We start from the raw sequence: 27,973 nt of genomic DNA, 5'->3' as shown, positions 1-27,973 counted from the left end.
AGGGTTAACAGTAACCAGACCCCAGTGTGGACCAGTGAGTACAGGGTTAACAATAACCAGGCCAGAATCCAGTGTGAGTCAGTGAGTACAGGGTTAAAAGTAACCAGACCCCAGTGCGGGCCAGTGAGTACAGGGTTAACAGTAACCAGACCCCACTGTGGGCCAGTGAGTACAGGGTTAACAGTAACCAGACCCCACTGTGGGCCAGTGAGTACAGGGTTAACAGTAACCAGATTCCAGTGAGGTCCAGTGAGTACAGGGTTAACAGTAACCAGACCCCAGTGTGGGCCAGTGAGTACAGGGTTAACAGTAACCAGATCCCAATGTGGGCCAGTGAGTACAGGGTTAACAGTAACCAGACCCCAGTGTGGCCCAGTGAGTACAGGGTTAACAGTAACCAGACCCCAGTGTGGGCCAGTGAGTACAGGGTTAACAGTAACCAGACCCCAGTGTGGGCCAGTGAGTACAGGGTTAACAGTAACCAGATGCAGTGTGGGCCAGTGAATACAGGGTTAACAGTAACCAGATCCCAGTGAGGGCCAGTGAGTACAGGGTTAACAGTAACCAGACCCCATTGTGGGCCAATGAGTTCAGGGTTAACAGTAACCAGATCCCAGTGTGGGCCAGTGAGTACAGGGTTAACAGTAACCAGACCCCAGTGTGGGCCAGTGAGTACAGGGTTAACAGGAACCAGACCGCAGTGTGGGCCAGTGAGTACAGGGTTAACAGTAACCAGAGCCCAGTGTTGGCCAGTGAGTACAGGGTAAACAGGAACCAGACCGCAGTGTGGGCCAGTGAGTACAGGGTTAACAGTAATCAGATCGCAGTGTGGACCAGTGAGTACAGGGTTAACAGGAACCAGACCGCACTGTGGGCCAGTGAGTACAGGGTTAACAGTAACCAGACCCCAGTGTGGGCCAGTGAGTACAGGGTTAACAGTAACCATCCCAGTGTGGGCCACTGAGTACAGGGTTAACAGTAACCAGACCCCAGTGTGGCCCAGTGAGTACAGGGTTAACAGTTACCAGACCCCAGTGTGTGCCAGTGAGTACAGGGTTAACAGTAACCAGACCCCAGTGTGGGCCAGTGAGTACAGGGTTAACAGTAACCAGATCGCAGTGTGGGCCAGTGAGTACAGGGTTAACAGTAACCAGATCCCAGTGAGGGCCAGTGAGTACAGGGGTAACAGTAACCAGACCCCAGTGTGGGCCAATGAGTACAGGGTTAACAGTATCCAGATCCCAGTGTGGGCCAGTGAGTACAGGGATAACAGTAACCAGACCCCAGTGTGGGCCAGTGAGTACTGGGTTAACAGTAACCAGACCCCAGTGCGGGCCAGTGAGTACAGGGTTAACAGTAACCAGATCCCAGTGTGGGCCATTGAGTACAGGGTTAACAGTAACCAGAACGCAGTGTGGGCCAGTGAATACAGGGTTAACAGTAACCATATCGCAGTGTGGGCCAGTGAGTACAGGGTTAACAGTAACCAGGCGGCAGTGTGGGCCAGTGAGTACAGGGTTAACAGTAACCAGACCCCAGTGTGGGCCAGTGAGTACAGGGTTAAGAGGAACCAGATCGCAGTGTGGGCCAGTGAGTACAGGGTTAACAGGAACCAGACCGTAGTGTGGGCCAGTGAGTACAGGGTTAACGGTAATCAGATCGCAGTGTCGACCAGTGAGTACAGGGTTAACAGTTACCAGACCCCAGTGTGGGCCAGTGAGTACAGGGTTAACAGTAACCAGATCCCAGTGTGGGCCAGTGAGTACAGGGTTAACAGTAACCAGACCCCAGTGTGGGCCAGTGAGTACAGGGTTAACAGTAATCAGACCGCAGTGTGGGCCAGTGAGTACAGGGTTAACAGTAACCAGACCGCAGTGTGGGCCAGTGAGTACAGGGTTAACAGTAACCAGACCGCAGTGTGGGCCAGTGAGTACAGGGTTTACAGTAATCAGACCCCAGTGTGGGCCAGTGAGTACAGGGTTAACAGTAACCAGACCGCAGTGTGGGCCAGTGAGTACAGGGTTAACAGTAACCAGACCGCAGTGTGGGCCAGTGAGTACAGGGTTTACAGTAACCAGACCCCAGTGTGGGCCAGTGAGTACAGGGTTAACGGTAATCAGATCGCAGTGTGGACCAGTGAGTACAGGGTTAACAGGAACCAGACCGCAGTGTGGGCCAGTGAGTACAGGGTTAAGAGTAACCAGATCGCAGTGTGGGCCAGTGAGTACAGGGTTAACAGGAACCAGACCGTAGTGTGGGCCAGTGAGTACAGGGTTAACGGTAATCAGATCGCAGTGTGGACCAGTGAGTACAGGGTTAACAGGAACCAGACCGCAGTGTGGGCCAGTGAGTACAGGGTTAACAGTAACCCGACCCCAGTGTGGGCCAGTGAGTACTGGGTTAACAGTAACCAGATCCCAGTGTGGGCCAGTGAGTACAGGGTTAACAGTAACCAGACCCCAGTGTGGGCCAGTGAGTACAGGGTTAACAGTAACCAGACCCCAGTGTGGGCCAGTGAGTACAGGGTTAACAGTAACCAGACCCCAGTGTGGGCCAGTGAGTACAGGGTTAACAGTAACCAGACCCCAGTGTGGGCCAGTGAGTACAGGGTTAACAGTAACCAGATCCCAGTGTGGGACAGTGAGTACAGGGTTAACAGTAACCAGACCCCAGTGTGGGCCAGTGAGTACAGGGTTAACAGTAACCAGATCCCAGTGTGGGCCAGTGAGTACAGGGTTAACAGTAACCAGACCCCAGTGTGGGCCAGTGAGTACAGGGTTAACAGTAACCAGACCCCAGTGTGGACCAGTGAGTACAGGGTTAACAGTAACCAGATCCCAGTGTGGTCCAGTGAGTACAGGGTTAACAGTAACCAGACCCCAGTGCGAGCCAGTGAGTACAGGGTTAACAGTAACCAGACCCCAGTGCGGGCCAGTGAGTACAGGGTTAACAGTAACCAGACCCCAGTGCGGGCCAGTGAGTACAGGGTTAACAGTAATCAGATTCCAGTGCGGGCCAGTGAGTACAGGGTTAACAGTAACCAGATCCCAGTGTGGGCCAGTGAGTACAGGGTTAACAGTAACCAGACCCCAGTGTGGGTCAGTGAGTACAGGGTTAACAGAAACCAGTCCCCAGTGCGGGCCAGTGAGTACAGGGTTAACAGTATCCAGACCCCACTGTGGGCCAGTGAGTACAGGGTTAACAGTAACCAGATTCCAGTGAGGGCCAGTGAGTACAGGATTATCAGTAACCAGAACCCAGTGTGGGCCAGTGAGTACAGGGTTAACAGTAACCAGACTGCAGTGTGGGCCAGAGAGTACAGGGTTAACAGTAACCAGATCCCAGTGTGGGCCAGTGAGTACAGGGTTAACAGTAACCAGACCGCAGTGTGGACCAGTGAGTACAGGGTTAACAGTAACCGGATCCCAGTGTGGGCCAGTGAGTACAGGGTTAACAGTAACCAGATCCCAGTGTGGTCCAGTGAGTACAGGGTTAACAGTAACCAGGCCCCAGTTAGGGCCAGTGAGTACAGGGTTAACAGTAACCAGATCCCAGTGTGGGCCAGTGAGTACAGGGTTAACAGTAACCAGACCCCAGTGCGAGCCAGTGAGTACAGGGTTAACAGTAACCAGACCCCAGTGCGGGCCAGTGAGTACAGGGTTAACAGTAACCAGACCCCAGTGCGGGCCAGTGAGTACAGGGTTAACAGTAATCAGATTCCAGTGCGGGCCAGTGAGTACAGGGTTAACAGTAACCAGATCCCAGTGTGGGCCAGTGAGTACAGAGTTAACAGTAACCAGACACCAGTGTGGGCCAGTGAGTACAGGGTTAACAGTAACCAGTCCCCAGTGCGGGCCAGTGAGTACAGGGTTAACAGTATCCAGACCCCACTGTGGGCCAGTGAGTACAGGGTTAACAGTAACCAGATTCCAGTGAGGGCCAGTGAGTACAGGGTTAACAGTAACCAGACCGCAGTGTGGGCCAGTGAGTACAGGGTTAACAGTAACCAGATCCCAGTGTGGGCCAGTGAGTACAGGGTTAACAGTAACCAGTCCGCAGTGTGGACCAGTGAGTACAGGGTTAACAGTAACCAGATCCCAGTGTGGGCCAGTGAGTACAGGGTTAACAGTAACCAGACCGCAATGTGGACCAGTGAGTACAGGGTTAACAGTAACCAGACCCCAGTGTGGTCCAGTGAGTACAGGGTTAACAGTGACCAGAACCCAGTGTGGGCCAGTGAGTGCAGGGTTAACAGTAACCAGACCGCAGTGTGGGCCAGTGAGTACAGGGTTAACAGTAACCAGATCCCAGTGTGGGCCAGTGAGTACAGGGTTAACAGTAACCAGATCCCAGTGTGGTCCAGTGTGTACAGGGTTAACAGTAACCAGACCCCAGTGTGGGCCAGTTAGTACAGGGTTAACAGTAACCAGACCCCAGTGCGGGCCAGTGAGTACAGGGTTAACAGTAACCAAGTCCCAGTGTGGGCCAGTGAGTACAGGGTTAACAGTAACCAGATCCCAGTGTGGTCCAGTGAGTACAGGGTTAACAGTAACCAGACCCCAGTGAGTACAGGGTTAACAGTAACCAGATCGCAGTGTGGGCCAGTGAGTACAGGGTTAACAGTAACCAGATCCCAGTGTGGGTCAGTGAGTACAGGGTTAACAGTAACCAGACCCCAGTGAGGGCCAGTGAGTACAGGGTTAACAGTAACCAGATCCCAGTGTGGTCCAGTGAGTACAGGGTTAACTGTAACCAGACCCCAGTGTGGGCCAGTGAGTACAGGGTTAACAGTAACCAGATCCAAGTGTGGGCCAGTGAGTACAGGGTTAACAGTAACCAGATCCCAGTGCGGGCCAGTGAGTACAGGGTTAACAGTAACCAGATCCCAGTGTGGGTCAGTGAGTACAGGGTTAACAGTAACCAAACCGCAGTGGTGGCCAGTGAGTACAGGGTTAACAGGAACCAGATCCCAGTGTGGGCCAGTGAGTACAGGGTTAACAGTAACCAGATCCCAGTGTGGGTCAGTGAGTACAGGTTTAACAGTAACCAGATCCCAGTGAGGGCCAGTGAGTACAGGGTTAACTGTAGCCAGACCCCAGTGTCGGCCAGTGAGTACAGGGTTAACAGTAACCAGATCCCAGTGTGGTCCAGAGAGTACAGGGTTAACAGTAACCAGATCCCAGTGTGGGCCAGTGAGTACAGGGTTCACAGTAACCAGATCCCAGTGTGGGCCAGTGAGTACAGGGTTAACAGTAACCAGACCCCAGTGCGGGCCAGTGAGTACAGTGTTAACAGTAACCAGACCCCAGTGCGGGCCAGTGAGTACAGGGTTAACAGTAACCAGACGCCACTGTGGGCCAGTGAGTACAGGGTTAACAGTAACCAGATCCCAGTGTGGGCCAGTGAGTACAGGGTTAACAGTAACCAGACCCCAGTGTGGACCAGTGAGTACAGGGTTAACAATAACCAGACCAGAATCCAGTGTGAGTCAGTGAGTACAGGGTTAACAGTAACCAGACCCCAGTGCGGGCCAGTGAGTACAGGGTTAACAGTAACCAGATCCCAGTGTGGGCCAGTGAGTACAGGGTTAACAGTAGCCAGACCCCAGTTAGGGCCAGTGAGTACAGGGTTAACAGTAACCAGATCCCAGTGTGGGCCAGTGAGTACAGGGTTAACAGTAACCGGACCCCAGTGTGGACCAGTGAGTACAGGGTTAACAATAACCAGACCAGAATCCAGTGTGAGTCAGTGAGTACAGGGTTAACAGTAACCAGACCCCAGTGCGGGCCAGTGAGTACAGGGTTAACAGTAACCAGACCCCACTGTGGGCCAGTGAGTACAGGGTTAACAGTAACCAGACCCCACTGTGGGCCAGTGAGTACAGGGTTAACAGTAACCAGATTCCAGGGAGGGCCAGTGAGTACAGGGTTAACAGGAACCAGATCCCAGTGTGGGCCAGTGAGTACAGGGTTAACAGTAACCAGATACCAGTGTGGGTCAGTGAGTACAGGTTTAACAGTAACCAGATGCAGTGTGGGCCAGTGAGTACAGGGTTAACAGTAATCAGATGCAGTGTGGGCCAGTGAGTACAGGGTTAACAGTAACCAGACCCCAGTGCGGGCCAGTGACTACAGGGTTAACAGTAACCAGATCCCAGTGTGGGCCAGTGAGTACAGGGTTAACAGTAACCAGACCCCAGTGAGGGCCAGTGAGTACAGGGTTAACAGTAACCAGATCCCAGTGAGGGCCGGTGAGTACAGGGTTAACAGTAACCAGACCGCAGTGTTGGCCAGTGAGTACAGGGTTAACAGGAACCAGATCCCAGTGCGGGCCAGTGAGTACAGGGTTAACAGTAACCAGATCCCAATGTGGGCCAGTGAGTACAGGGTTAACAGTAACCAAACCGCAGTGGTGGCCAGTGAGTACAGGGTTAACAGGAACCAGATCCCAGTGTGGGCCAGTGAGTACAGGGTTAACAGTAACCAGATACCAGTGTGGGTCAGTGAGTACAGGGTTAACAGTAACCAGATCCCAGTGAGGGCCAGTGAGTACTGGGTTAGCAGTAACCAGACCGCAGTGTTGGCCAATGAGTACAGGGTTAACAGGAACCAGATCCCAGTGTGGGTCAGTGAGTACAGGGTTAACAGGAACCAGACCGTAGTGTGGGCCAGTGAGTACAGGGTTAACGGTAATCAGATCGCAGTGTGGTCCAGTGAGTACAGGGTTAACAGTAACCAGATCCCACTGTGGACCAGTGAGTACAGGGTTAACAGTGACCAGAATCCAGTGTGGGCCAGTGAGTACAGGGTTAACAGTAACCAGACCGCAGTGTGGGCCAGTGAGTACAGGGTTAACAGTAACCAGATCCCAGTGTGGACCAGTGAGTACAGGGTTAACAGTGACCAGAATGCAGTGTGGGCCAGTGAGGACAGGGTTAACAGTAACCATATCCCAGTGTGGGCCAGTGAGTACAGGGTTAACAGTTACCAGATCCCAGTGTGGTCCAGTGAGTACAGGGTTAACAGTAACCAGATCCCAGTGCGGGCCAGTGAGTACAGGGTTAACAGTAACCAGATCCCAGTGTGGGTCAGTGAGTACAGGGTTAACAGTAACCAGACCCCAGTGAGGGCCAGTGAGTACAGGGTTAACAGTAACCAGATCCCAGTGTGGTCCAGTGAGTACAGGGTTAACTGTAACCAGACCCCAGTGTGGGCCAGTGAGTACAGGGTTAACAGTAACCAGATCCAAGTGTGGGCCAGTGAGTACAGGGTTAACAGTAACCAGATCCCAGTGCGGGCCAGTGAGTACAGGGTTAACAGTAACCAGATCCCAGTGTGGGTCAGTGAGTACAGGGTTAACAGTAACCAAACCGCAGTGGTGGCCAGTGAGTACAGGGTTAACAGTAACCAGACCCCAGTGAGGGCCAGTGAGAACAGGGTTAACAGGAACCAGATCCCAGTGTGGGCCAGTGAGTACAGGGTTAACAGTAACCAGATCCCAGTGTGGGTCAGTGAGTACAGGTTTAACAGTAACCAGATCCCAGTGTGGTCCAGTGAGTACAGGGTTAACTGTAACCAGACCCCAGTGTGGGCCAGTGAGTACAGGGTTAACAGTAACCAGATCCAAGTGTGGGCCAGTGAGTACAGGGTTAACAGTAACCAGATCCCAGTGCGGGCCAGTGAGTACAGGGTTAACAGTAACCAGATCCCAGTGTGGGTCAGTGAGTACAGGGTTAACAGTAACCAAACCGCAGTGGTGGCCAGTGAGTACAGGGTTAACAGTAACCAGACCCCAGTGAGGGCCAGTGAGAACAGGGTTAACAGGAACCAGATCCCAGTGTGGGCCAGTGAGTACAGGGTTAACAGTAACCAGATCCCAGTGTGGGTCAGTGAGTACAGGTTTAACAGTAACCAGATCCCAGTGAGGGCCAGTGAGTACAGGGTTAACTGTAGCCAGACCCCAGTGTCGGCCAGTGAGTACAGGGTTAACAGTAACCAGATCCCAGTGTGGTCCAGAGAGTACAGGGTTAACAGTAACCAGATCCCAGTGTGGGCCAGTGAGTACAGGGTTCACAGTAACCAGATCCCAGTGTGGGCCAGTGAGTACAGGGTTAACAGTAACCAGACCCCAGTGCGGGCCAGTGAGTACAGTGTTAACAGTAACCAGACCCCAGTGCGGGCCAGTGAGTACAGGGTTAACAGTAACCAGACGCCACTGTGGGCCAGTGAGTACAGGGTTAACAGTAACCAGATCCCAGTGTGGGCCAGTGAGTACAGGGTTAACAGTAACCAGACCCCAGTGTGGACCAGTGAGTACAGGGTTAACAATAACCAGGCCAGAATCCAGTGTGAGTCAGTGAGTACAGGGTTAAAAGTAACCAGACCCCAGTGCGGGCCAGTGAGTACAGGGTTAACAGTAACCAGACCCCACTGTGGGCCAGTGAGTACAGGGTTAACAGTAACCAGACCCCACTGTGGGCCAGTGAGTACAGGGTTAACAGTAACCAGATTCCAGTGAGGTCCAGTGAGTACAGGGTTAACAGTAACCAGACCCCAGTGTGGGCCAGTGAGTACAGGGTTAACAGTAACCAGATCCCAATGTGGGCCAGTGAGTACAGGGTTAACAGTAACCAGACCCCAGTGTGGCCCAGTGAGTACAGGGTTAACAGTAACCAGACCCCAGTGTGGGCCAGTGAGTACAGGGTTAACAGTAACCAGACCCCAGTGTGGGCCAGTGAGTACAGGGTTAACAGTAACCAGATGCAGTGTGGGCCAGTGAATACAGGGTTAACAGTAACCAGATCCCAGTGAGGGCCAGTGAGTACAGGGTTAACAGTAACCAGACCCCATTGTGGGCCAATGAGTTCAGGGTTAACAGTAACCAGATCCCAGTGTGGGCCAGTGAGTACAGGGTTAACAGTAACCAGACCCCAGTGTGGGCCAGTGAGTACAGGGTTAACAGGAACCAGACCGCAGTGTGGGCCAGTGAGTACAGGGTTAACAGTAACCAGAGCCCAGTGTTGGCCAGTGAGTACAGGGTAAACAGGAACCAGACCGCAGTGTGGGCCAGTGAGTACAGGGTTAACAGTAATCAGATCGCAGTGTGGACCAGTGAGTACAGGGTTAACAGGAACCAGACCGCACTGTGGGCCAGTGAGTACAGGGTTAACAGTAACCAGACCCCAGTGTGGGCCAGTGAGTACAGGGTTAACAGTAACCATCCCAGTGTGGGCCACTGAGTACAGGGTTAACAGTAACCAGACCCCAGTGTGGCCCAGTGAGTACAGGGTTAACAGTTACCAGACCCCAGTGTGTGCCAGTGAGTACAGGGTTAACAGTAACCAGACCCCAGTGTGGGCCAGTGAGTACAGGGTTAACAGTAACCAGATCGCAGTGTGGGCCAGTGAGTACAGGGTTAACAGTAACCAGATCCCAGTGAGGGCCAGTGAGTACAGGGGTAACAGTAACCAGACCCCAGTGTGGGCCAATGAGTACAGGGTTAACAGTATCCAGATCCCAGTGTGGGCCAGTGAGTACAGGGTTAACAGTAACCAGACCCCAGTGTGGGCCAGTGAGTACTGGGTTAACAGTAACCAGACCCCAGTGCGGGCCAGTGAGTACAGGGTTAACAGTAACCAGATCCCAGTGTGGGCCATTGAGTACAGGGTTAACAGTAACCAGAACGCAGTGTGGGCCAGTGAATACAGGGTTAACAGTAACCATATCGCAGTGTGGGCCAGTGAGTACAGGGTTAACAGTAACCAGACGGCAGTGTGGGCCAGTGAGTACAAGGTTAACAGTAACCAGACCCCAGTGTGGGCCAGTGAGTACAGGGTTAAGAGGAACCAGATCGCAGTGTGGGCCAGTGAGTACAGGGTTAACAGGAACCAGACCGTAGTGTGGGCCAGTGAGTACAGGGTTAACGGTAATCAGATCGCAGTGTCGACCAGTGAGTACAGGGTTAACAGTTACCAGACCCCAGTGTGGGCCAGTGAGTACAGGGTTAACAGTAACCAGATCCCAGTGTGGGCCAGTGAGTACAGGGTTAACAGTAACCAGACCCCAGTGTGGGCCAGTGAGTACAGGGTTAACAGTAATCAGACCGCAGTGTGGGCCAGTGAGTACAGGGTTAACAGTAACCAGACCGCAGTGTGGGCCAGTGAGTACAGGGTTAACAGTAACCAGACCGCAGTGTGGGCCAGTGAGTACAGGGTTTACAGTAATCAGACCCCAGTGTGGGCCAGTGAGTACAGGGTTAACAGTAACCAGACCGCAGTGTGGGCCAGTGAGTACAGGGTTAACAGTAACCAGACCGCAGTGTGGGCCAGTGAGTACAGGGTTTACAGTAACCAGACCCCAGTGTGGGCCAGTGAGTACAGGGTTAACGGTAATCAGATCGCAGTGTGGACCAGTGAGTACAGGGTTAACAGGAACCAGACCGCAGTGTGGGCCAGTGAGTACAGGGTTAAGAGTAACCAGATCGCAGTGTGGGCCAGTGAGTACAGGGTTAACAGGAACCAGACCGTAGTGTGGGCCAGTGAGTACAGGGTTAACGGTAATCAGATCGCAGTGTGGACCAGTGAGTACAGGGTTAACAGGAACCAGACCGCAGTGTGGGCCAGTGAGTACAGGGTTAACAGTAACCCGACCCCAGTGTGGGCCAGTGAGTACTGGGTTAACAGTAACCAGATCCCAGTGTGGGCCAGTGAGTACAGGGTTAACAGTAACCAGACCCCAGTGTGGGCCAGTGAGTACAGGGTTAACAGTAACCAGACCCCAGTGTGGGCCAGTGAGTACAGGGTTAACAGTAACCAGACCCCAGTGTGGGCCAGTGAGTACAGGGTTAACAGTAACCAGACCCCAGTGTGGGCCAGTGAGTACAGGGTTAACAGTAACCAGATCCCAGTGTGGGACAGTGAGTACAGGGTTAACAGTAACCAGACCCCAGTGTGGGCCAGTGAGTACAGGGTTAACAGTAACCAGATCCCAGTGTGGGCCAGTGAGTACAGGGTTAACAGTAACCAGACCCCAGTGTGGGCCAGTGAGTACAGGGTTAACAGTAACCAGACCCCAGTGTGGGCCAGTGAGTACAGGGTTAACAGTAACCAGACCCCAGTGTGGGCCAGTGAGTACAGGGTTAAGAGGAACCAGATCGCAGTGTGGGCCAGTGAGTACAGGGTTAACAGGAACCAGACCGTAGTGTGGGCCAGTGAGTACAGGGTTAACGGTAATCAGATCGCAGTGTCGACCAGTGAGTACAGGGTTAACAGTAACCAGACCGCAGTGTGGGCCAGTGAGTACAGGGTTAACAGTAACCAGATCCCAGTGTGGACCAGTGAGTACAGGGTTAACAGTGACCAGAATGCAGTGTGGGCCAGTGAGGACAGGGTTAACAGTAACCATATCCCAGTGTGGGCCAGTGAGTACAGGGTTAACAGTTACCAGATCCCAGTGTGGTCCAGTGAGTACAGGGTTAACAGTAACCAGATCCCAGTGCGGGCCAGTGAGTACAGGGTTAACAGTAACCAGATCCCAGTGTGGGTCAGTGAGTACAGGGTTAACAGTAACCAGACCCCAGTGAGGGCCAGTGAGTACAGGGTTAACAGTAACCAGATCCCAGTGTGGTCCAGTGAGTACAGGGTTAACTGTAACCAGACCCCAGTGTGGGCCAGTGAGTACAGGGTTAACAGTAACCAGATCCAAGTGTGGGCCAGTGAGTACAGGGTTAACAGTAACCAGATCCCAGTGCGGGCCAGTGAGTACAGGGTTAACAGTAACCAGATCCCAGTGTGGGTCAGTGAGTACAGGGTTAACAGTAACCAAACCGCAGTGGTGGCCAGTGAGTACAGGGTTAACAGTAACCAGACCCCAGTGAGGGCCAGTGAGAACAGGGTTAACAGGAACCAGATCCCAGTGTGGGCCAGTGAGTACAGGGTTAACAGTAACCAGATCCCAGTGTGGGTCAGTGAGTACAGGTTTAACAGTAACCAGATCCCAGTGTGGTCCAGTGAGTACAGGGTTAACTGTAACCAGACCCCAGTGTGGGCCAGTGAGTACAGGGTTAACAGTAACCAGATCCAAGTGTGGGCCAGTGAGTACAGGGTTAACAGTAACCAGATCCCAGTGCGGGCCAGTGAGTACAGGGTTAACAGTAACCAGATCCCAGTGTGGGTCAGTGAGTACAGGGTTAACAGTAACCAAACCGCAGTGGTGGCCAGTGAGTACAGGGTTAACAGTAACCAGACCCCAGTGAGGGCCAGTGAGAACAGGGTTAACAGGAACCAGATCCCAGTGTGGGCCAGTGAGTACAGGGTTAACAGTAACCAGATCCCAGTGTGGGTCAGTGAGTACAGGTTTAACAGTAACCAGATCCCAGTGAGGGCCAGTGAGTACAGGGTTAACTGTAGCCAGACCCCAGTGTCGGCCAGTGAGTACAGGGTTAACAGTAACCAGATCCCAGTGTGGTCCAGAGAGTACAGGGTTAACAGTAACCAGATCCCAGTGTGGGCCAGTGAGTACAGGGTTCACAGTAACCAGATCCCAGTGTGGGCCAGTGAGTACAGGGTTAACAGTAACCAGACCCCAGTGCGGGCCAGTGAGTACAGTGTTAACAGTAACCAGACCCCAGTGCGGGCCAGTGAGTACAGGGTTAACAGTAACCAGACGCCACTGTGGGCCAGTGAGTACAGGGTTAACAGTAACCAGATCCCAGTGTGGGCCAGTGAGTACAGGGTTAACAGTAACCAGACCCCAGTGTGGACCAGTGAGTACAGGGTTAACAATAACCAGGCCAGAATCCAGTGTGAGTCAGTGAGTACAGGGTTAAAAGTAACCAGACCCCAGTGCGGGCCAGTGAGTACAGGGTTAACAGTAACCAGACCCCACTGTGGGCCAGTGAGTACAGGGTTAACAGTAACCAGACCCCACTGTGGGCCAGTGAGTACAGGGTTAACAGTAACCAGATTCCAGTGAGGTCCAGTGAGTACAGGGTTAACAGTAACCAGACCCCAGTGTGGGCCAGTGAGTACAGGGTTAACAGTAACCAGATCCCAATGTGGGCCAGTGAGTACAGGGTTAACAGTAACCAGACCCCAGTGTGGCCCAGTGAGTACAGGGTTAACAGTAACCAGACCCCAGTGTGGGCCAGTGAGTACAGGGTTAACAGTAACCAGACCCCAGTGTGGGCCAGTGAGTACAGGGTTAACAGTAACCAGATGCAGTGTGGGCCAGTGAATACAGGGTTAACAGTAACCAGATCCCAGTGAGGGCCAGTGAGTACAGGGTTAACAGTAACCAGACCCCATTGTGGGCCAATGAGTTCAGGGTTAACAGTAACCAGATCCCAGTGTGGGCCAGTGAGTACAGGGTTAACAGTAACCAGACCCCAGTGTGGGCCAGTGAGTACAGGGTTAACAGGAACCAGACCGCAGTGTGGGCCAGTGAGTACAGGGTTAACAGTAACCAGAGCCCAGTGTTGGCCAGTGAGTACAGGGTAAACAGGAACCAGACCGCAGTGTGGGCCAGTGAGTACAGGGTTAACAGTAATCAGATCGCAGTGTGGACCAGTGAGTACAGGGTTAACAGGAACCAGACCGCACTGTGGGCCAGTGAGTACAGGGTTAACAGTAACCAGACCCCAGTGTGGGCCAGTGAGTACAGGGTTAACAGTAACCATCCCAGTGTGGGCCACTGAGTACAGGGTTAACAGTAACCAGACCCCAGTGTGGCCCAGTGAGTACAGGGTTAACAGTTACCAGACCCCAGTGTGTGCCAGTGAGTACAGGGTTAACAGTAACCAGACCCCAGTGTGGGCCAGTGAGTACAGGGTTAACAGTAACCAGATCGCAGTGTGGGCCAGTGAGTACAGGGTTAACAGTAACCAGATCCCAGTGAGGGCCAGTGAGTACAGGGGTAACAGTAACCAGACCCCAGTGTGGGCCAATGAGTACAGGGTTAACAGTATCCAGATCCCAGTGTGGGCCAGTGAGTACAGGGTTAACAGTAACCAGACCCCAGTGTGGGCCAGTGAGTACTGGGTTAACAGTAACCAGACCCCAGTGCGGGCCAGTGAGTACAGGGTTAACAGTAACCAGATCCCAGTGTGGGCCATTGAGTACAGGGTTAACAGTAACCAGAACGCAGTGTGGGCCAGTGAATACAGGGTTAACAGTAACCATATCGCAGTGTGGGCCAGTGAGTACAGGGTTAACAGTAACCAGACGGCAGTGTGGGCCAGTGAGTACAAGGTTAACAGTAACCAGACCCCAGTGTGGGCCAGTGAGTACAGGGTTAAGAGGAACCAGATCGCAGTGTGGGCCAGTGAGTACAGGGTTAACAGGAACCAGACCGTAGTGTGGGCCAGTGAGTACAGGGTTAACGGTAATCAGATCGCAGTGTCGACCAGTGAGTACAGGGTTAACAGTTACCAGACCCCAGTGTGGGCCAGTGAGTACAGGGTTAACAGTAACCAGATCCCAGTGTGGGCCAGTGAGTACAGGGTTAACAGTAACCAGACCCCAGTGTGGGCCAGTGAGTACAGGGTTAACAGTAATCAGACCGCAGTGTGGGCCAGTGAGTACAGGGTTAACAGTAACCAGACCGCAGTGTGGGCCAGTGAGTACAGGGTTAACAGTAACCAGACCGCAGTGTGGGCCAGTGAGTACAGGGTTTACAGTAATCAGACCCCAGTGTGGGCCAGTGAGTACAGGGTTAACAGTAACCAGACCGCAGTGTGGGCCAGTGAGTACAGGGTTAACAGTAACCAGACCGCAGTGTGGGCCAGTGAGTACAGGGTTTACAGTAACCAGACCCCAGTGTGGGCCAGTGAGTACAGGGTTAACGGTAATCAGATCGCAGTGTGGACCAGTGAGTACAGGGTTAACAGGAACCAGACCGCAGTGTGGGCCAGTGAGTACAGGGTTAAGAGTAACCAGATCGCAGTGTGGGCCAGTGAGTACAGGGTTAACAGGAACCAGACCGTAGTGTGGGCCAGTGAGTACAGGGTTAACGGTAATCAGATCGCAGTGTGGACCAGTGAGTACAGGGTTAACAGGAACCAGACCGCAGTGTGGGCCAGTGAGTACAGGGTTAACAGTAACCCGACCCCAGTGTGGGCCAGTGAGTACTGGGTTAACAGTAACCAGATCCCAGTGTGGGCCAGTGAGTACAGGGTTAACAGTAACCAGACCCCAGTGTGGGCCAGTGAGTACAGGGTTAACAGTAACCAGACCCCAGTGTGGGCCAGTGAGTACAGGGTTAACAGTAACCAGACCCCAGTGTGGGCCAGTGAGTACAGGGTTAACAGTAACCAGACCCCAGTGTGGGCCAGTGAGTACAGGGTTAACAGTAACCAGATCCCAGTGTGGGACAGTGAGTACAGGGTTAACAGTAACCAGACCCCAGTGTGGGCCAGTGAGTACAGGGTTAACAGTAACCAGATCCCAGTGTGGGCCAGTGAGTACAGGGTTAACAGTAACCAGACCCCAGTGTGGGCCAGTGAGTACAGGGTTAACAGTAACCAGACCCCAGTGTGGGCCAGTGAGTACAGGGTTAACAGTAACCAGATCCCAGTGTGGTCCAGTGAGTACAGGGTTAACAGTAACCAGACCCCAGTGCGAGCCAGTGAGTACAGGGTTAACAGTAACCAGACCCCAGTGCGGGCCAGTGAGTACAGGGTTAACAGTAACCAGACCCCAGTGCGGGCCAGTGAGTACAGGGTTAACAGTAATCAGATTCCAGTGCGGGCCAGTGAGTACAGGGTTAACAGTAACCAGATCCCAGTGTGGGCCAGTGAGTACAGGGTTAACAGTAACCAGACCCCAGTGTGGGTCAGTGAGTACAGGGTTAACAGAAACCAGTCCCCAGTGCGGGCCAGTGAGTACAGGGTTAACAGTATCCAGACCCCACTGTGGGCCAGTGAGTACAGGGTTAACAGTAACCAGATTCCAGTGAGGGCCAGTGAGTACAGGATTATCAGTAACCAGAACCCAGTGTGGGCCAGTGAGTACAGGGTTAACAGTAACCAGACTGCAGTGTGGGCCAGAGAGTACAGGGTTAACAGTAACCAGATCCCAGTGTGGGCCAGTGAGTACAGGGTTAACAGTAACCAGACCGCAGTGTGGACCAGTGAGTACAGGGTTAACAGTAACCGGATCCCAGTGTGGGCCAGTGAGTACAGGGTTAACAGTAACCAGATCCCAGTGTGGTCCAGTGAGTACAGGGTTAACAGTAACCAGGCCCCAGTTAGGGCCAGTGAGTACAGGGTTAACAGTAACCAGATCCCAGTGTGGGCCAGTGAGGACAGGGTTAACAGTAACCAGACCCCAGTGCGAGCCAGTGAGTACAGGGTTAACAGTAACCAGACCCCAGTGCGGGCCAGTGAGTACAGGGTTAACAGTAACCAGACCCCAGTGCGGGCCAGTGAGTACAGGGTTAACAGTAATCAGATTCCAGTGCGGGCCAGTGAGTACAGGGTTAACAGTAACCAGATCCCAGTGTGGGCCAGTGAGTACAGAGTTAACAGTAACCAGACACCAGTGTGGGCCAGTGAGTACAGGGTTAACAGTAACCAGTCCCCAGTGCGGGCCAGTGAGTACAGGTTTAACAGTATCCAGACCCCACTGTGGGCCAGTGAGTACAGGGTTAACAGTAACCAGATTCCAGTGAGGGCCAGTGAGTACAGGGTTAACAGTAACCAGACCGCAGTGTGGGCCAGTGAGTACAGGGTTAACAGTAACCAGATCCCAGTGTGGGCCAGTGAGTACAGGGTTAACAGTAACCAGTCCGCAGTGTGGACCAGTGAGTACAGGGTTAACAGTAACCAGATCCCAGTGTGGGCCAGTGAGTACAGGGTTAACAGTAACCAGACCGCAATGTGGACCAGTGAGTACAGGGTTAACAGTAACCAGACCCCAGTGTGGTCCAGTGAGTACAGGGTTAACAGTGACCAGAACCCAGTGTGGGCCAGTGAGTGCAGGGTTAACAGTAACCAGACCGCAGTGTGGGCCAGTGAGTACAGGGTTAACAGTAACCAGATCCCAGTGTGGGCCAGTGAGTACAGGGTTAACAGTAACCAGATCCCAGTGTGGTCCAGTGTGTACAGGGTTAACAGTAACCAGACCCCAGTGTGGGCCAGTTAGTACAGGGTTAACAGTAACCAGACCCCAGTGCGGGCCAGTGAGTACAGGGTTAACAGTAACCAAGTCCCAGTGTGGGCCAGTGAGTACAGGGTTAACAGTAACCAGATCCCAGTGTGGTCCAGTGAGTACAGGGTTAACAGTAACCAGACCCCAGTGAGTACAGGGTTAACAGTAACCAGATCGCAGTGTGGGCCAGTGAGTACAGGGTTAACAGTAACCAGATCCCAGTGTGGGTCAGTGAGTACAGGGTTAACAGTAACCAGACCCCAGTGAGGGCCAGTGAGTACAGGGTTAACAGTAACCAGATCCCAGTGTGGTCCAGTGAGTACAGGGTTAACTGTAACCAGACCCCAGTGTGGGCCAGTGAGTACAGGGTTAACAGTAACCAGATCCAAGTGTGGGCCAGTGAGTACAGGGTTAACAGTAACCAGATCCCAGTGCGGGCCAGTGAGTACAGGGTTAACAGTAACCAGATCCCAGTGTGGGTCAGTGAGTACAGGGTTAACAGTAACCAAACCGCAGTGGTGGCCAGTGAGTACAGGGTTAACAGGAACCAGATCCCAGTGTGGGCCAGTGAGTACAGGGTTAACAGTAACCAGATCCCAGTGTGGGTCAGTGAGTACAGGTTTAACAGTAACCAGATCCCAGTGAGGGCCAGTGAGTACAGGGTTAACTGTAGCCAGACCCCAGTGTCGGCCAGTGAGTACAGGGTTAACAGTAACCAGATCCCAGTGTGGTCCAGAGAGTACAGGGTTAACAGTAACCAGATCCCAGTGTGGGCCAGTGAGTACAGGGTTCACAGTAACCAGATCCCAGTGTGGGCCAGTGAGTACAGGGTTAACAGTAACCAGACCCCAGTGCGGGCCAGTGAGTACAGTGTTAACAGTAACCAGACCCCAGTGCGGGCCAGTGAGTACAGGGTTAACAGTAACCAGACGCCACTGTGGGCCAGTGAGTACAGGGTTAACAGTAACCAGATCCCAGTGTGGGCCAGTGAGTACAGGGTTAACAGTAACCAGACCCCAGTGTGGACCAGTGAGTACAGGGTTAACAATAACCAGACCAGAATCCAGTGTGAGTCAGTGAGTACAGGGTTAACAGTAACCAGACCCCAGTGCGGGCCAGTGAGTACAGGGTTAACAGTAACCAGATCCCAGTGTGGGCCAGTGAGTACAGGGTTAACAGTAGCCAGACCCTAGTTAGGGCCAGTGAGTACAGGGTTAACAGTAACCAGATCCCAGTGTGGGCCAGTGAGTACAGGGTTAACAGTAACCGGACCCCAGTGTGGACCAGTGAGTACAGGGTTAACAATAACCAGACCAGAATCCAGTGTGAGTCAGTGAGTACAGGGTTAACAGTAACCAGACCCCAGTGCGGGCCAGTGAGTACAGGTTTAACAGTAACCAGACCCCACTGTGGGCCAGTGAGTACAGGGTTAACAGTAACCAGACCCCACTGTGGGCCAGTGAGTACAGGGTTAACAGTAACCAGATTCCAGGGAGGGCCAGTGAGTACAGGGTTAACAGGAACCAGATCCCAGTGTGGGCCAGTGAGTACAGGGTTAACAGTAACCAGATACCAGTGTGGGGCAGTGAGTACAGGTTTAACAGTAACCAGATGCAGTGTGGGCCAGTGAGTACAGGGTTAACAGTAATCAGATGCAGTGTGGGCCAGTGAGTACAGGGTTAACAGTAACCAGACCCCAGTGCGGGCCAGTGACTACAGGGTTAACAGTAACCAGATCCCAGTGTGGGCCAGTGAGTACAGGGTTAACAGTAACCAGACCCCAGTGAGGGCCAGTGAGTACAGGGTTAACAGTAACCAGATCCCAGTGAGGGCCGGTGAGTACAGGGTTAACAGTAACCAGACCGCAGTGTTGGCCAGTGAGTACAGGGTTAACAGGAACCAGATCCCAGTGCGGGCCAGTGAGTACAGGGTTAACAGTAACCAGATCCCAATGTGGGCCAGTGAGTACAGGGTTAACAGTAACCAAACCGCAGTGGTGGCCAGTGAGTACAGGGTTAACAGGAACCAGATCCCAGTGTGGGCCAGTGAGTACAGGGTTAACAGTAACCAGATACCAGTGTGGGTCAGTGAGTACAGGGTTAACAGTAACCAGATCCCAATGAGGGCCAGTGAGTACTGGGTTAGCAGTAACCAGACCGCAGTGTTGGCCAATGAGTACAGGGTTAACAGGAACCAGATCCCAGTGTGGGTCAGTGAGTACAGGGTTAACAGGAACCAGACCGTAGTGTGGGCCAGTGAGTACAGGGTTAACGGTAATCAGATCGCAGTGTGGTCCAGTGAGTACAGGGTTAACAGTAACCAGATCCCAGTGTGGACCAGTGAGTACAGGGTTAACAGTGACCAGAATCCAGTGTGGGCCAGTGAGTACAGGGTTAACAGTAACCAGACCGCAGTGTGGGCCAGTGAGTACAGGGTTAACAGTAACCAGATCCCAGTGTGGACCAGTGAGTACAGGGTTAACAGTGACCAGAATGCAGTGTGGGCCAGTGAGGACAGGGTTAACAGTAACCATATCCCAGTGTGGGCCAGTGAGTACAGGGTTAACAGTTACCAGATCCCAGTGTGGTCCAGTGAGTACAGGGTTAACAGTAACCAGAGCCCAGTGTGGGCCAGTGAGTACAGGGTTAACAGTAACCGGATCCCAGTGTGGGCCAGTGAGTACAGGGTTAACAGTAACCAGACCCCAGTACGGGCCAGTGAGTACAGGGTTAACAGTAACCAGACCCCAGTGCGGGCCAGTGAGTACAGGGTTAACAGTAATCAGATTCCAGTGCGGGCCAGTGAGTACAGGGTTAACAGTAACCAGATCCCAGTGTGGGCCAGTGAGTACAGGGTTAACAGTAACCAGACCCCAGTGTGGGTCAGTGAGTACAGGGTTAACAGTAACCAGTCCCCAGTGCGGGCCAGTGAGTACAGGGTTAACAGTATCCAGACCCCACTGTGGGCCAGTGAGTACAGGGTTAACAGTAACCAGATTCCAGTGAGGGCCAGTGAGTACAGGGTTAACAGTAACCAGACCCCAGTGTGGGCCAGTGAGTACAGGGTTCACAGTAACCAGATCCCAGTGTGGGCTAGTGAGTACAGGGTTAACAGTTACTAGACCCCAGTGTGGCCCAGTGAGTACTGGGTTAACATTAACCAGTCCCCAGTGTGGGCCAGTGAGTACAGGGTTAACAGTAACCAGACCACAGTGTGGGCCAGTGAGTACAGGGTTAACAGTAACCAGATCCCAGTGTGGGTCAGTGAGTACAGGGTTAACAGGAACCAGACCCCAGTGTGGACCAGTGAGTACAGGGTTAACAGTAATCAGATCGCAGTGTGGACCAGTGAGTACAGGGTTAACAGGAACCAGACCCCAGTGTGGACCAGTGAGTACAGGGTTAACAGTAATCAGAATCCAGTGTGGGCCAGTGAGTACTGGGTTAACTGTAACCAGACCCCAGTGTGGGCCAGTGAGTACAGGGTTAACAGTCACCAGACCCCAGTGTGGGCCAGTGAGTACAGGGTTAACAGGAACCAGACCGTCGTGTGGGCCAGTGAGTACAGGGTTAACGGTAATCAGATCGCAGTGTGGACCAGTGAGTACAGGGTTAACAGGAACCAGACCGCAGTGTGGGCCAGTGAGTACAGGGTTAACAGTAACCAGATCCCAGTGTGGGCCAGTGAGTACAGGGTTAACAGTAACCAGACCCCAGTGTGGGCCAGTGAGTACAGGGTTAACAGTAACCAGACCCCAGTGTGGGCCAGTGAGTACAGGGTTAACAGTATCCAGACCCCAGTGTGGGCCAGTGTGTACAGGGTTAACAGTAACCAGACCCCAGTGTGGGCCAGTGAGTACAGGGTTATCAGTAACCAGATCGCAGTGTGGGCCAGTGAGTACAGGGTTAACAGGAACCAGACCGCAGTGTGGGCCAGTGAGTACAGGGTTAACAGTAACCAGATCCCAGTGTGGGCCAGTGAGTACAGGGTTAACAGGAACCAGACCGCAGTGTGGGCCAGTGAGTACAGGGTTAACAGTAACCAGACCCCAGTGTGGGCCAGTGAGTACAGGGTTAACAGTAACCAGATCCCAATGTGGGCCAGTGAGTACAGGGTTAACAGTAACCAGACCCCAGTGTGGGCCAGTGAGTACAGGGTTAACAGTAACCAGATCCCAATGTGGGCCAGTGAGTACAGGGTTAACAGTAACCAGACCCCAGTGTGGCCCAGTGATTACAGGGTAAACAGTAACCAGACCCCAGTGTGGGCCAGTGAGTACAGGGTTAACAGTAACCAGACCCCAGTGTGGGCCAGTGAGTACAGGGTTAACAGTAACCAGATGCAGTGTGGGCCAGTGAGTACAGGGTTAACAGTAACCAGATCCCAGTGAGGGCCAGTAAGTACAGGGTTAACAGTAACCAGACCCCAGTGTGGGCCAGTGAGTACAGGGTTAACAGTAACCAGATCCCAGTGAGGGCCAGTAAGTACAGGGTTAACAGTAACCAGACACCAGTGTGGGCCAGTGAGTACAGGGTTAACAGTAACCTGACCGCAGTGTGGGCCAGTGAGTACAGGGTTAACAGTAACCAGACCCCAGTGTTGGCCAGTGAGTACAGGGTTAACAGGAACCAGACCGCAGTGTGGGCCAGTGAGTACAGGGTTAACAGTAATCAGATCGCAGTGTGGGCCAGTGAGTACAGGGTTAACAGTAACCAGATCCCAGTGTGGGCCAGTGAGTACAGGGTTAACAGTAACCAGACCCCAGTGTGGGCCAGTGAGTACAGGGTTAACAGTAACCACATCCCAGTGTGGGCCAGTGAGTACAGGGTTAACAGTAACCAGACCCCAGTGTGGCCCAGTGAGTACAGGGTTAACAGTAACCAGACATCAGTGTGTGCCAGTGAGTACAGGGTTAACAGTAACCAGACCCCAGTGTGGGCCAGTGAGTACAGGGTTAACAGTAACCAGATCGCAGTGTGGGCCAGTGAGTACAGGGTTAACAGTAACCAGATCCCAGTGAGGGCCAGTGAGTACAGGTGTAACAGTAACCAGACCCCAGTGTGGGCCAATGAGTACAGGGTTAACAGTATCCAGATCCCAGTGTGGGCCAGTGAGTACAGGGTTAACAGTAACCAGACCCCAGTGTGGGCCAGTGAGTACAGGGTTAACAGTAACCAGACCCCAGTGCGGGCCAGTGAGTACAGGGTTAACAGTAACCAGATCCCAGTGTGGGCCAGTGAGTACAGGGTTAACAGTAACCAGATCGCAGTGTGGGCCAGTGAATACAGAGTTAACAGTAACCAGATCGCAGTGTGGGCCAGTGAGTACAGGGTTAACAGTAACCAGACCGCAGTGTGGGCCAGTGAGTACACGTTTAACAGTAACCAGACCCCAGTGTGGGCCAGTGAGTACAGGGTTAACAGTAACCAGACCCCAGTGCGGGCCAGTGAGTACAGGGTTAACAGGAACCAGCCCGTAGTGTGGGCCAGTGAGTACAGGGTTAAGAGTAACCAGATCGCAGTGTGGGCCAGTGAGTACAGGGTTAACAGGAACCAGACCGTAATGTGGGCCAGTGAGTACAGGGTTAACGGTAATCAGATCGCAGTGTGGACCAGTGAGTACAGGGTTAACAGGAACCAGACCGCAGTGTGGGCCAGTGAGTACATGGGTTAACAGTAACCAGACCCCAGTGTGGGCCAGTGAGTACAGGGTTAACAGTAACCAGATCCCAGTGTGGGCCAGTGAGTACAGGGTTAACAGTAACCAGACCCCAGTGTGGGCCAGTGAGTACAGGGTTAACAGTAACCAGACCCCAGTGTGGGCCAGTGAGTACAGGGTTTACAGTAACCAGACCCCAGTGTGGGCCAGTGAGTACAGGGTTAACAGTAACCAGACCCCAGTGTGGACCAGTGAGTACAGGGTTAACAGTAACCAGACCCCAGTGTGGGCCAGTGAGTACAGGGTTAACAGTAACCAAATCCCAGTGTGGGCCAGTGAGTACAGGGTTAACAGTAATCAGATCGCAGTGTGGACCAGTGAGTACAGGGTTAACAGGAACCAGACCGCACTGTGGGCCAGTGAGTACAGGGTTAACAGTAACTAGATCCCAGTGTGGGCCAGTGAGTACAGGGTTAACAGTAACCAGACCCCAGTGTGGGCCAGTGAGTACAGGGTTAACAGTAATCAGATCGCAGTGTGGGCCAGTGAGTACAGGGTTAACAGTAACCAGATCCCAGTGTGGGCCAGTGAGTACAGGGTTAACAGTAACCAGACCCCAGTGTGGGCCAGTGAGTACAGGGTTAACAGTAACCACACCCCAGTGTGGGCCAGTGAGTACAGGGTTAACAGTAACCAGACCCCAGTGTGGCCCAGTGAGTACAGGGTTAACAGTAACCAGACCCCAGTGTGTGCCAGTGAGTACAGGGTTAACAGTAACCAGACCCCAGTGTGGGCCAGTGAGTACAGGGTTAACAGTAACCAGACCGCAGTGTGGGCCAGTGAGTACAGAGTTAACAGTAATCAGATCGCAGTGTGGACCAGTGAGTACAGGGTTAACAGGAACCAGACCGCAGTGTGGGCCAGTGAGTACAGGGTTAACAGTAACCAGACCCCAGTGTGGGCCAGTGAGTACAGGGTTAACAGTAACCAGATCCCAGTGTGGGCCAGTGAGTACAGGGTTAACAGTAACCAGATCCCAGTGTGGGTCAGTGAGTACAGGGTTAACAGTAATCAGATCGCAGTGTGGGCCAGTGAGTACAGGGTTAACAGTAACCAGACCCCAGTGCGGGCCAGTGAGTACAGGGTTAACAGTAACCAGACCCCAGTGTGGGCCAGTGAGTACAGGGTTAACAGTAACCAGATCGCAGTGTGGGCCAGTGAGTACAGGGTTAACAGTAACCAGATCCCAATGAGGGCCAGTGAGTACAGGGGTAACAGTAACCAGACCCCAGTGTGGGCCAGTGAGTACAGGGTTATCAGGAACCAGACCGCAGTGTGGGCCAGTGAGTACAGGGTTAACAGTAACCAGATCCCAGTGTTGGCCAGTGAGTACAGGGTTAACAGTAACCAGACCGCAGTGTGGGCCAGTGAGTACAGGGTTAACAGTAACCAGATTCCAGTGAGGGCCAGTGAGTACAGGGTTAACAGCAACCAGACCGCAGTGTGGGCCAGTGAGTACAGGGTTAACAGTAACCAGACCCCAGTGTTGGCCAGTGAGTACAGGGTTAACAGTAATCAGATCGCAGTGTGGACCAGTGAGTACAGGGTTAACAGTAACCAGACCCCGGTGTGGTCCAGTGAGTACAGGGGTAACAGTAACCAGATCCCAGTGTGTGCCAGTGAGTACAGGGTTAACAGTAACGAGATCCCAGTGGGGGCCAGTGAGTACAGGGTTAACAGTAACCAGATCCCAGTGTGGGCCAGTGAGTACAGGGTTAACAGTAACCAGATCCCAGTGTGGGCCAGTGAGTACAGGGTTAACAGTAACCAGACCCCAGTGTGGGCCAGTGAGTACAGGGTTAACAGGAACCAGACCCCATTGTGGGCCAATGAGTACAGGGTTAACAGTAACCAGATCCCAGTGTGGGCCAGTGAGTACAGGGTTAACAGTAACCAGACCCCAGTGTGGGCCAGTGAGTACAGGGTTAACAGGAACCAGACCGCAGTGTGGGCCAGTGAGTACAGGGTTAACAGTAATCAGATCGCAGTGTGGACCAGTGAGTACAGGGTTAACAGGAACCAGACCGCAGTGTGGGCCAGTGAGTACAGGGTTAACAGTAATCAGATCGCAGTGTGGGCCAGTGAGTACAGGGTTAACAGTAACCAGATCCCAGTGTGGGCCAGTGAGTACAGGGTTAACAGTAACCAGACCCCAGTGTGGGCCAGTGAGTACAGGGTTAACAGGAACCAGATCGCAGTGTGGGCCAGTGAATACAGGGTTAACAGTAACCAGACCCCAGTGTGGGCCAGTGAGTACAGGGTTAACAGTAACCAGATCCCAGTGTGGGCCAGTGAGTACAGGGTTAACAGTAACCAGATCGCAGTGTGGGCCAGTGAGTACAGGGTTAACAGTAACCAGACCCCAGTGTGGGCCAGTGAGTACAGGGTTAACAGGAACCAGATCCCAGTGTGGGCCAGTGAGTACAGGGTTAACAGTAACCAGATCCCAGTGTGGGCCAGTGAGTACAGGGTTAACAGGAACCAGATCGCAGTGTGGGCCAGTGAATACAGGGTTAACAGTAACCAGACCCCAGTGTGGGCCAGTGAGTACAGGGTTAACAGTAACCAGATCCCAGTGTGGGCCAGTGAGTACAGGGTTAACAGTAACAAGATCGCAGTGTGGGCCAGTGAGTACAGGGTTAACAGTAACCAGACCGCAGTGTGGGCCAGTGAGTACAGGGTTAACAGTAACCAGACCCCAGTGTGGGCCAGTGAGTACAGGGTTAACAGTAACCAGACCCCAGTGTGGGCCAGTGAGTACAGGGTTAACAGTAACCAGACTGCAGTGTGGGCCAGTGAGTACAGGGTTAACAGTAACCAGACCCCAGTGAGTACAGGGTTAAGAGTAACCAGATCGCAGTGTGGGCCAGTGAGTACAGGGTTAACAGGAACCAGACCGCAGTGTGGGCCAGTGAGTACAGGGTTAACAGGAACCAGACCGCAGTGTGGGCCAGTGAGTACAGGGTTAACAGGAACCAGACCGCAGTGTGGGCCAGTGAGTACAGGGTTAACAGTAACCAGACCCCAGTGTGGGCCAGTGAGTACAGGGTTAACGGTAATCAGATCGCAGTGTGGGCCAGTGAGTACAGGGTTAACAGGAACCAGACCGTAGTGTGGGCCAGTGAGTACAGGGTTAACAGTAACCAGACCCCAGTGTGGGCCAGTGAGTACAGTGTTAACAGGAACCAGACCGTAGTGTGGGCCAGTGAGTACAGGGTTAACAGTAACCAGACCCCAGTGTGGGCCAGTGAGTACAGGGTTAACAGGAACCAGACCGTAGTGTGGGCCAGTGAGTACAGGGTTAACAGTAACCAGACCCCAGTGTGGGCCAGTGAGTACAGGGTTAATAGTAACCAGACCCCAGTGTGGGCCAGTGAGTACAGGGTTAACAGGAACCAGACCGCAGTGTGGGCCAGTGAGTACAGGGTTAACAGTAACCAGACCCCAGTGTGGGCCAGTGAGTACAGGGTTAACAGTAACCAGACCCCAGTGTGGGCCAGTGAGTACAGGGTTAACAGTAACCAGACCCCAGTGTGGGCCAGTGAGTACAGGGTTAACAGTAACCAGATCCCAGTGTGGGCCAGTGAATACAGGGTTAACAGTAACCAAATCCCAGTGTGGGCCAGTGAGTACAGGGTTAACAGTAACCAGATCCTCTCTCTGTTAAACAAACTACTGGGTTAAAGTGGACTGGATGATAATAATCAGAATAATAATGTTAATTAGTGTCACATGTAGTCTGACATTCCCACTGCAATGTAGTTACTGTGAATTTAGGGATCATGTTTCCCAGACAGGATGACGGGGCTAACGTCCCGAATGTTGTTACTGTTTGGAGGGGCTGTTGGGGGCCAGGCGGAAGGAATTCCTCTCCCGACAGGATCCGGACCTGGGAATGTGTCCGCACTTCCCCTTCACACCAGCCGTTTAATGTCCTGTCTCCACTTGCCCCCTCGCCAGGTGATGGCAGAGCTGCCTACGTGCCCAGGACTGGGAGGAGGGACTGCCAGCGACTCCTCACCCTCCTTGGGGTCCCGTACATCGAGGTAAATTCACGGAATTCGGCAGGACCGGTGGGGGTGGGCGCGGGGGTGGGGGGCGGGAGGGAGTTGCCTTCTTGAACTGCACCTACTGTGAACTCAAGGGGTCAGGGTTGGAGGCGAGGGTACGAGGTTGGAAGGGGGGTGGGGGGGTGGAGATGAGGGGACGGCGTCAGAGGGGAGGGGACGGGGTCGGAGGGGACGGGGTCGGAGGGGAGGAGACGGGGTCGGAGGTGAGGGTTCGGAAGGGATGTTGTCAGAGGTGAGGGGGCGATGTCGTAGGGGATGGGGTCGGAGTTGAGGGGACAGGTTCGGAGGGGATGGGCTCGGAGGGAAGATGATTATGTCGGAGGTGAGGGGACAGGATCGGAGGTGAGGGGACAAAGTCGGGGGGGAGGGGACGGGGTCGGAGGGAAGATGATGATGTCGGAGGTGAGGGGACAAGGTCAGAGGGGAGGGGATGGGGTCGGAGGTGAGGGGACAAGGTCGGAGGGGAGGGAACGGGGTCGGAGGGGAAGTTGTCAGAGGTGAGAGGGCGATGTCAGAGGTATGGGGACTGGGTCAGAGGTGAGGAGATGGGGTCGGAGGGAAGATGATGATGTTGAAGGTGAGGGGACGAGGTCGGAGGGGAAGGTACGAGGTCGGAGGTGAGGGACAGGGTGAGGGGTTGGAGTCGGAGGTGAGGGGTTGGAGGTGATCTTGTCAGAGGTGAGGGGGCAATGTCGGAGGTATGGGGACAGGGTCAGAGGTGAGGGGACAAGGTCGGAGTGAGGGGTCGGAGGGGATATTGTCAGAGGTGAGGGGGTGATGTCGGAAGTATGGGGACAGGGTCAGAGGTGAGGGGACAGGGTCGGAGGTGGGGGTCGGAGGGGATGTTGTCAGAGGTGAGGGGGTGATGTCGGAGGTATGGGGACAGGGTCAGAGGTGAGAGGACAGGGTCGGAGTGAGGGGACGAGGTCGGAGGGGAAGGTACGAGGTCGGAGGTGAGGGACAGGGTGAGGGGTTGGAGTCGGAGGTGAGGGGTCGGAGGTGATGTTGTCAGAGGTGAGGGGGCAATGTCGGAGGTATGGGG

General features: G+C 53.5%; 1 protein-coding gene across 3 annotated transcripts in view; it reads left to right on the top strand.

Moving 5' to 3' along the window:
* LOC140424670 (flap endonuclease 1-like) overlaps positions 1-27,973 on the top strand; it is a 210,634-nt gene that overhangs the window by 148,167 nt on the left and 34,494 nt on the right. For all 3 annotated transcript variants that reach the window (XM_072507934.1, XM_072507935.1, XM_072507933.1), the window contains exon 6: positions 26,822-26,907. In XM_072507934.1, the coding sequence (XP_072364035.1) occupies positions 26,822-26,907 (86 nt within the window). The remainder of the gene's footprint in view (positions 1-26,821; positions 26,908-27,973) is intronic.

This window comes from Scyliorhinus torazame, chromosome 6, assembly GCF_047496885.1.
Source record: "Scyliorhinus torazame isolate Kashiwa2021f chromosome 6, sScyTor2.1, whole genome shotgun sequence".
Taxonomy (NCBI): domain Eukaryota; kingdom Metazoa; phylum Chordata; class Chondrichthyes; order Carcharhiniformes; family Scyliorhinidae; genus Scyliorhinus; species Scyliorhinus torazame.
The sequence above is the reverse complement of the archived record's forward strand: the minus strand, read 5'-3'. Positions and strand labels throughout refer to the sequence as shown.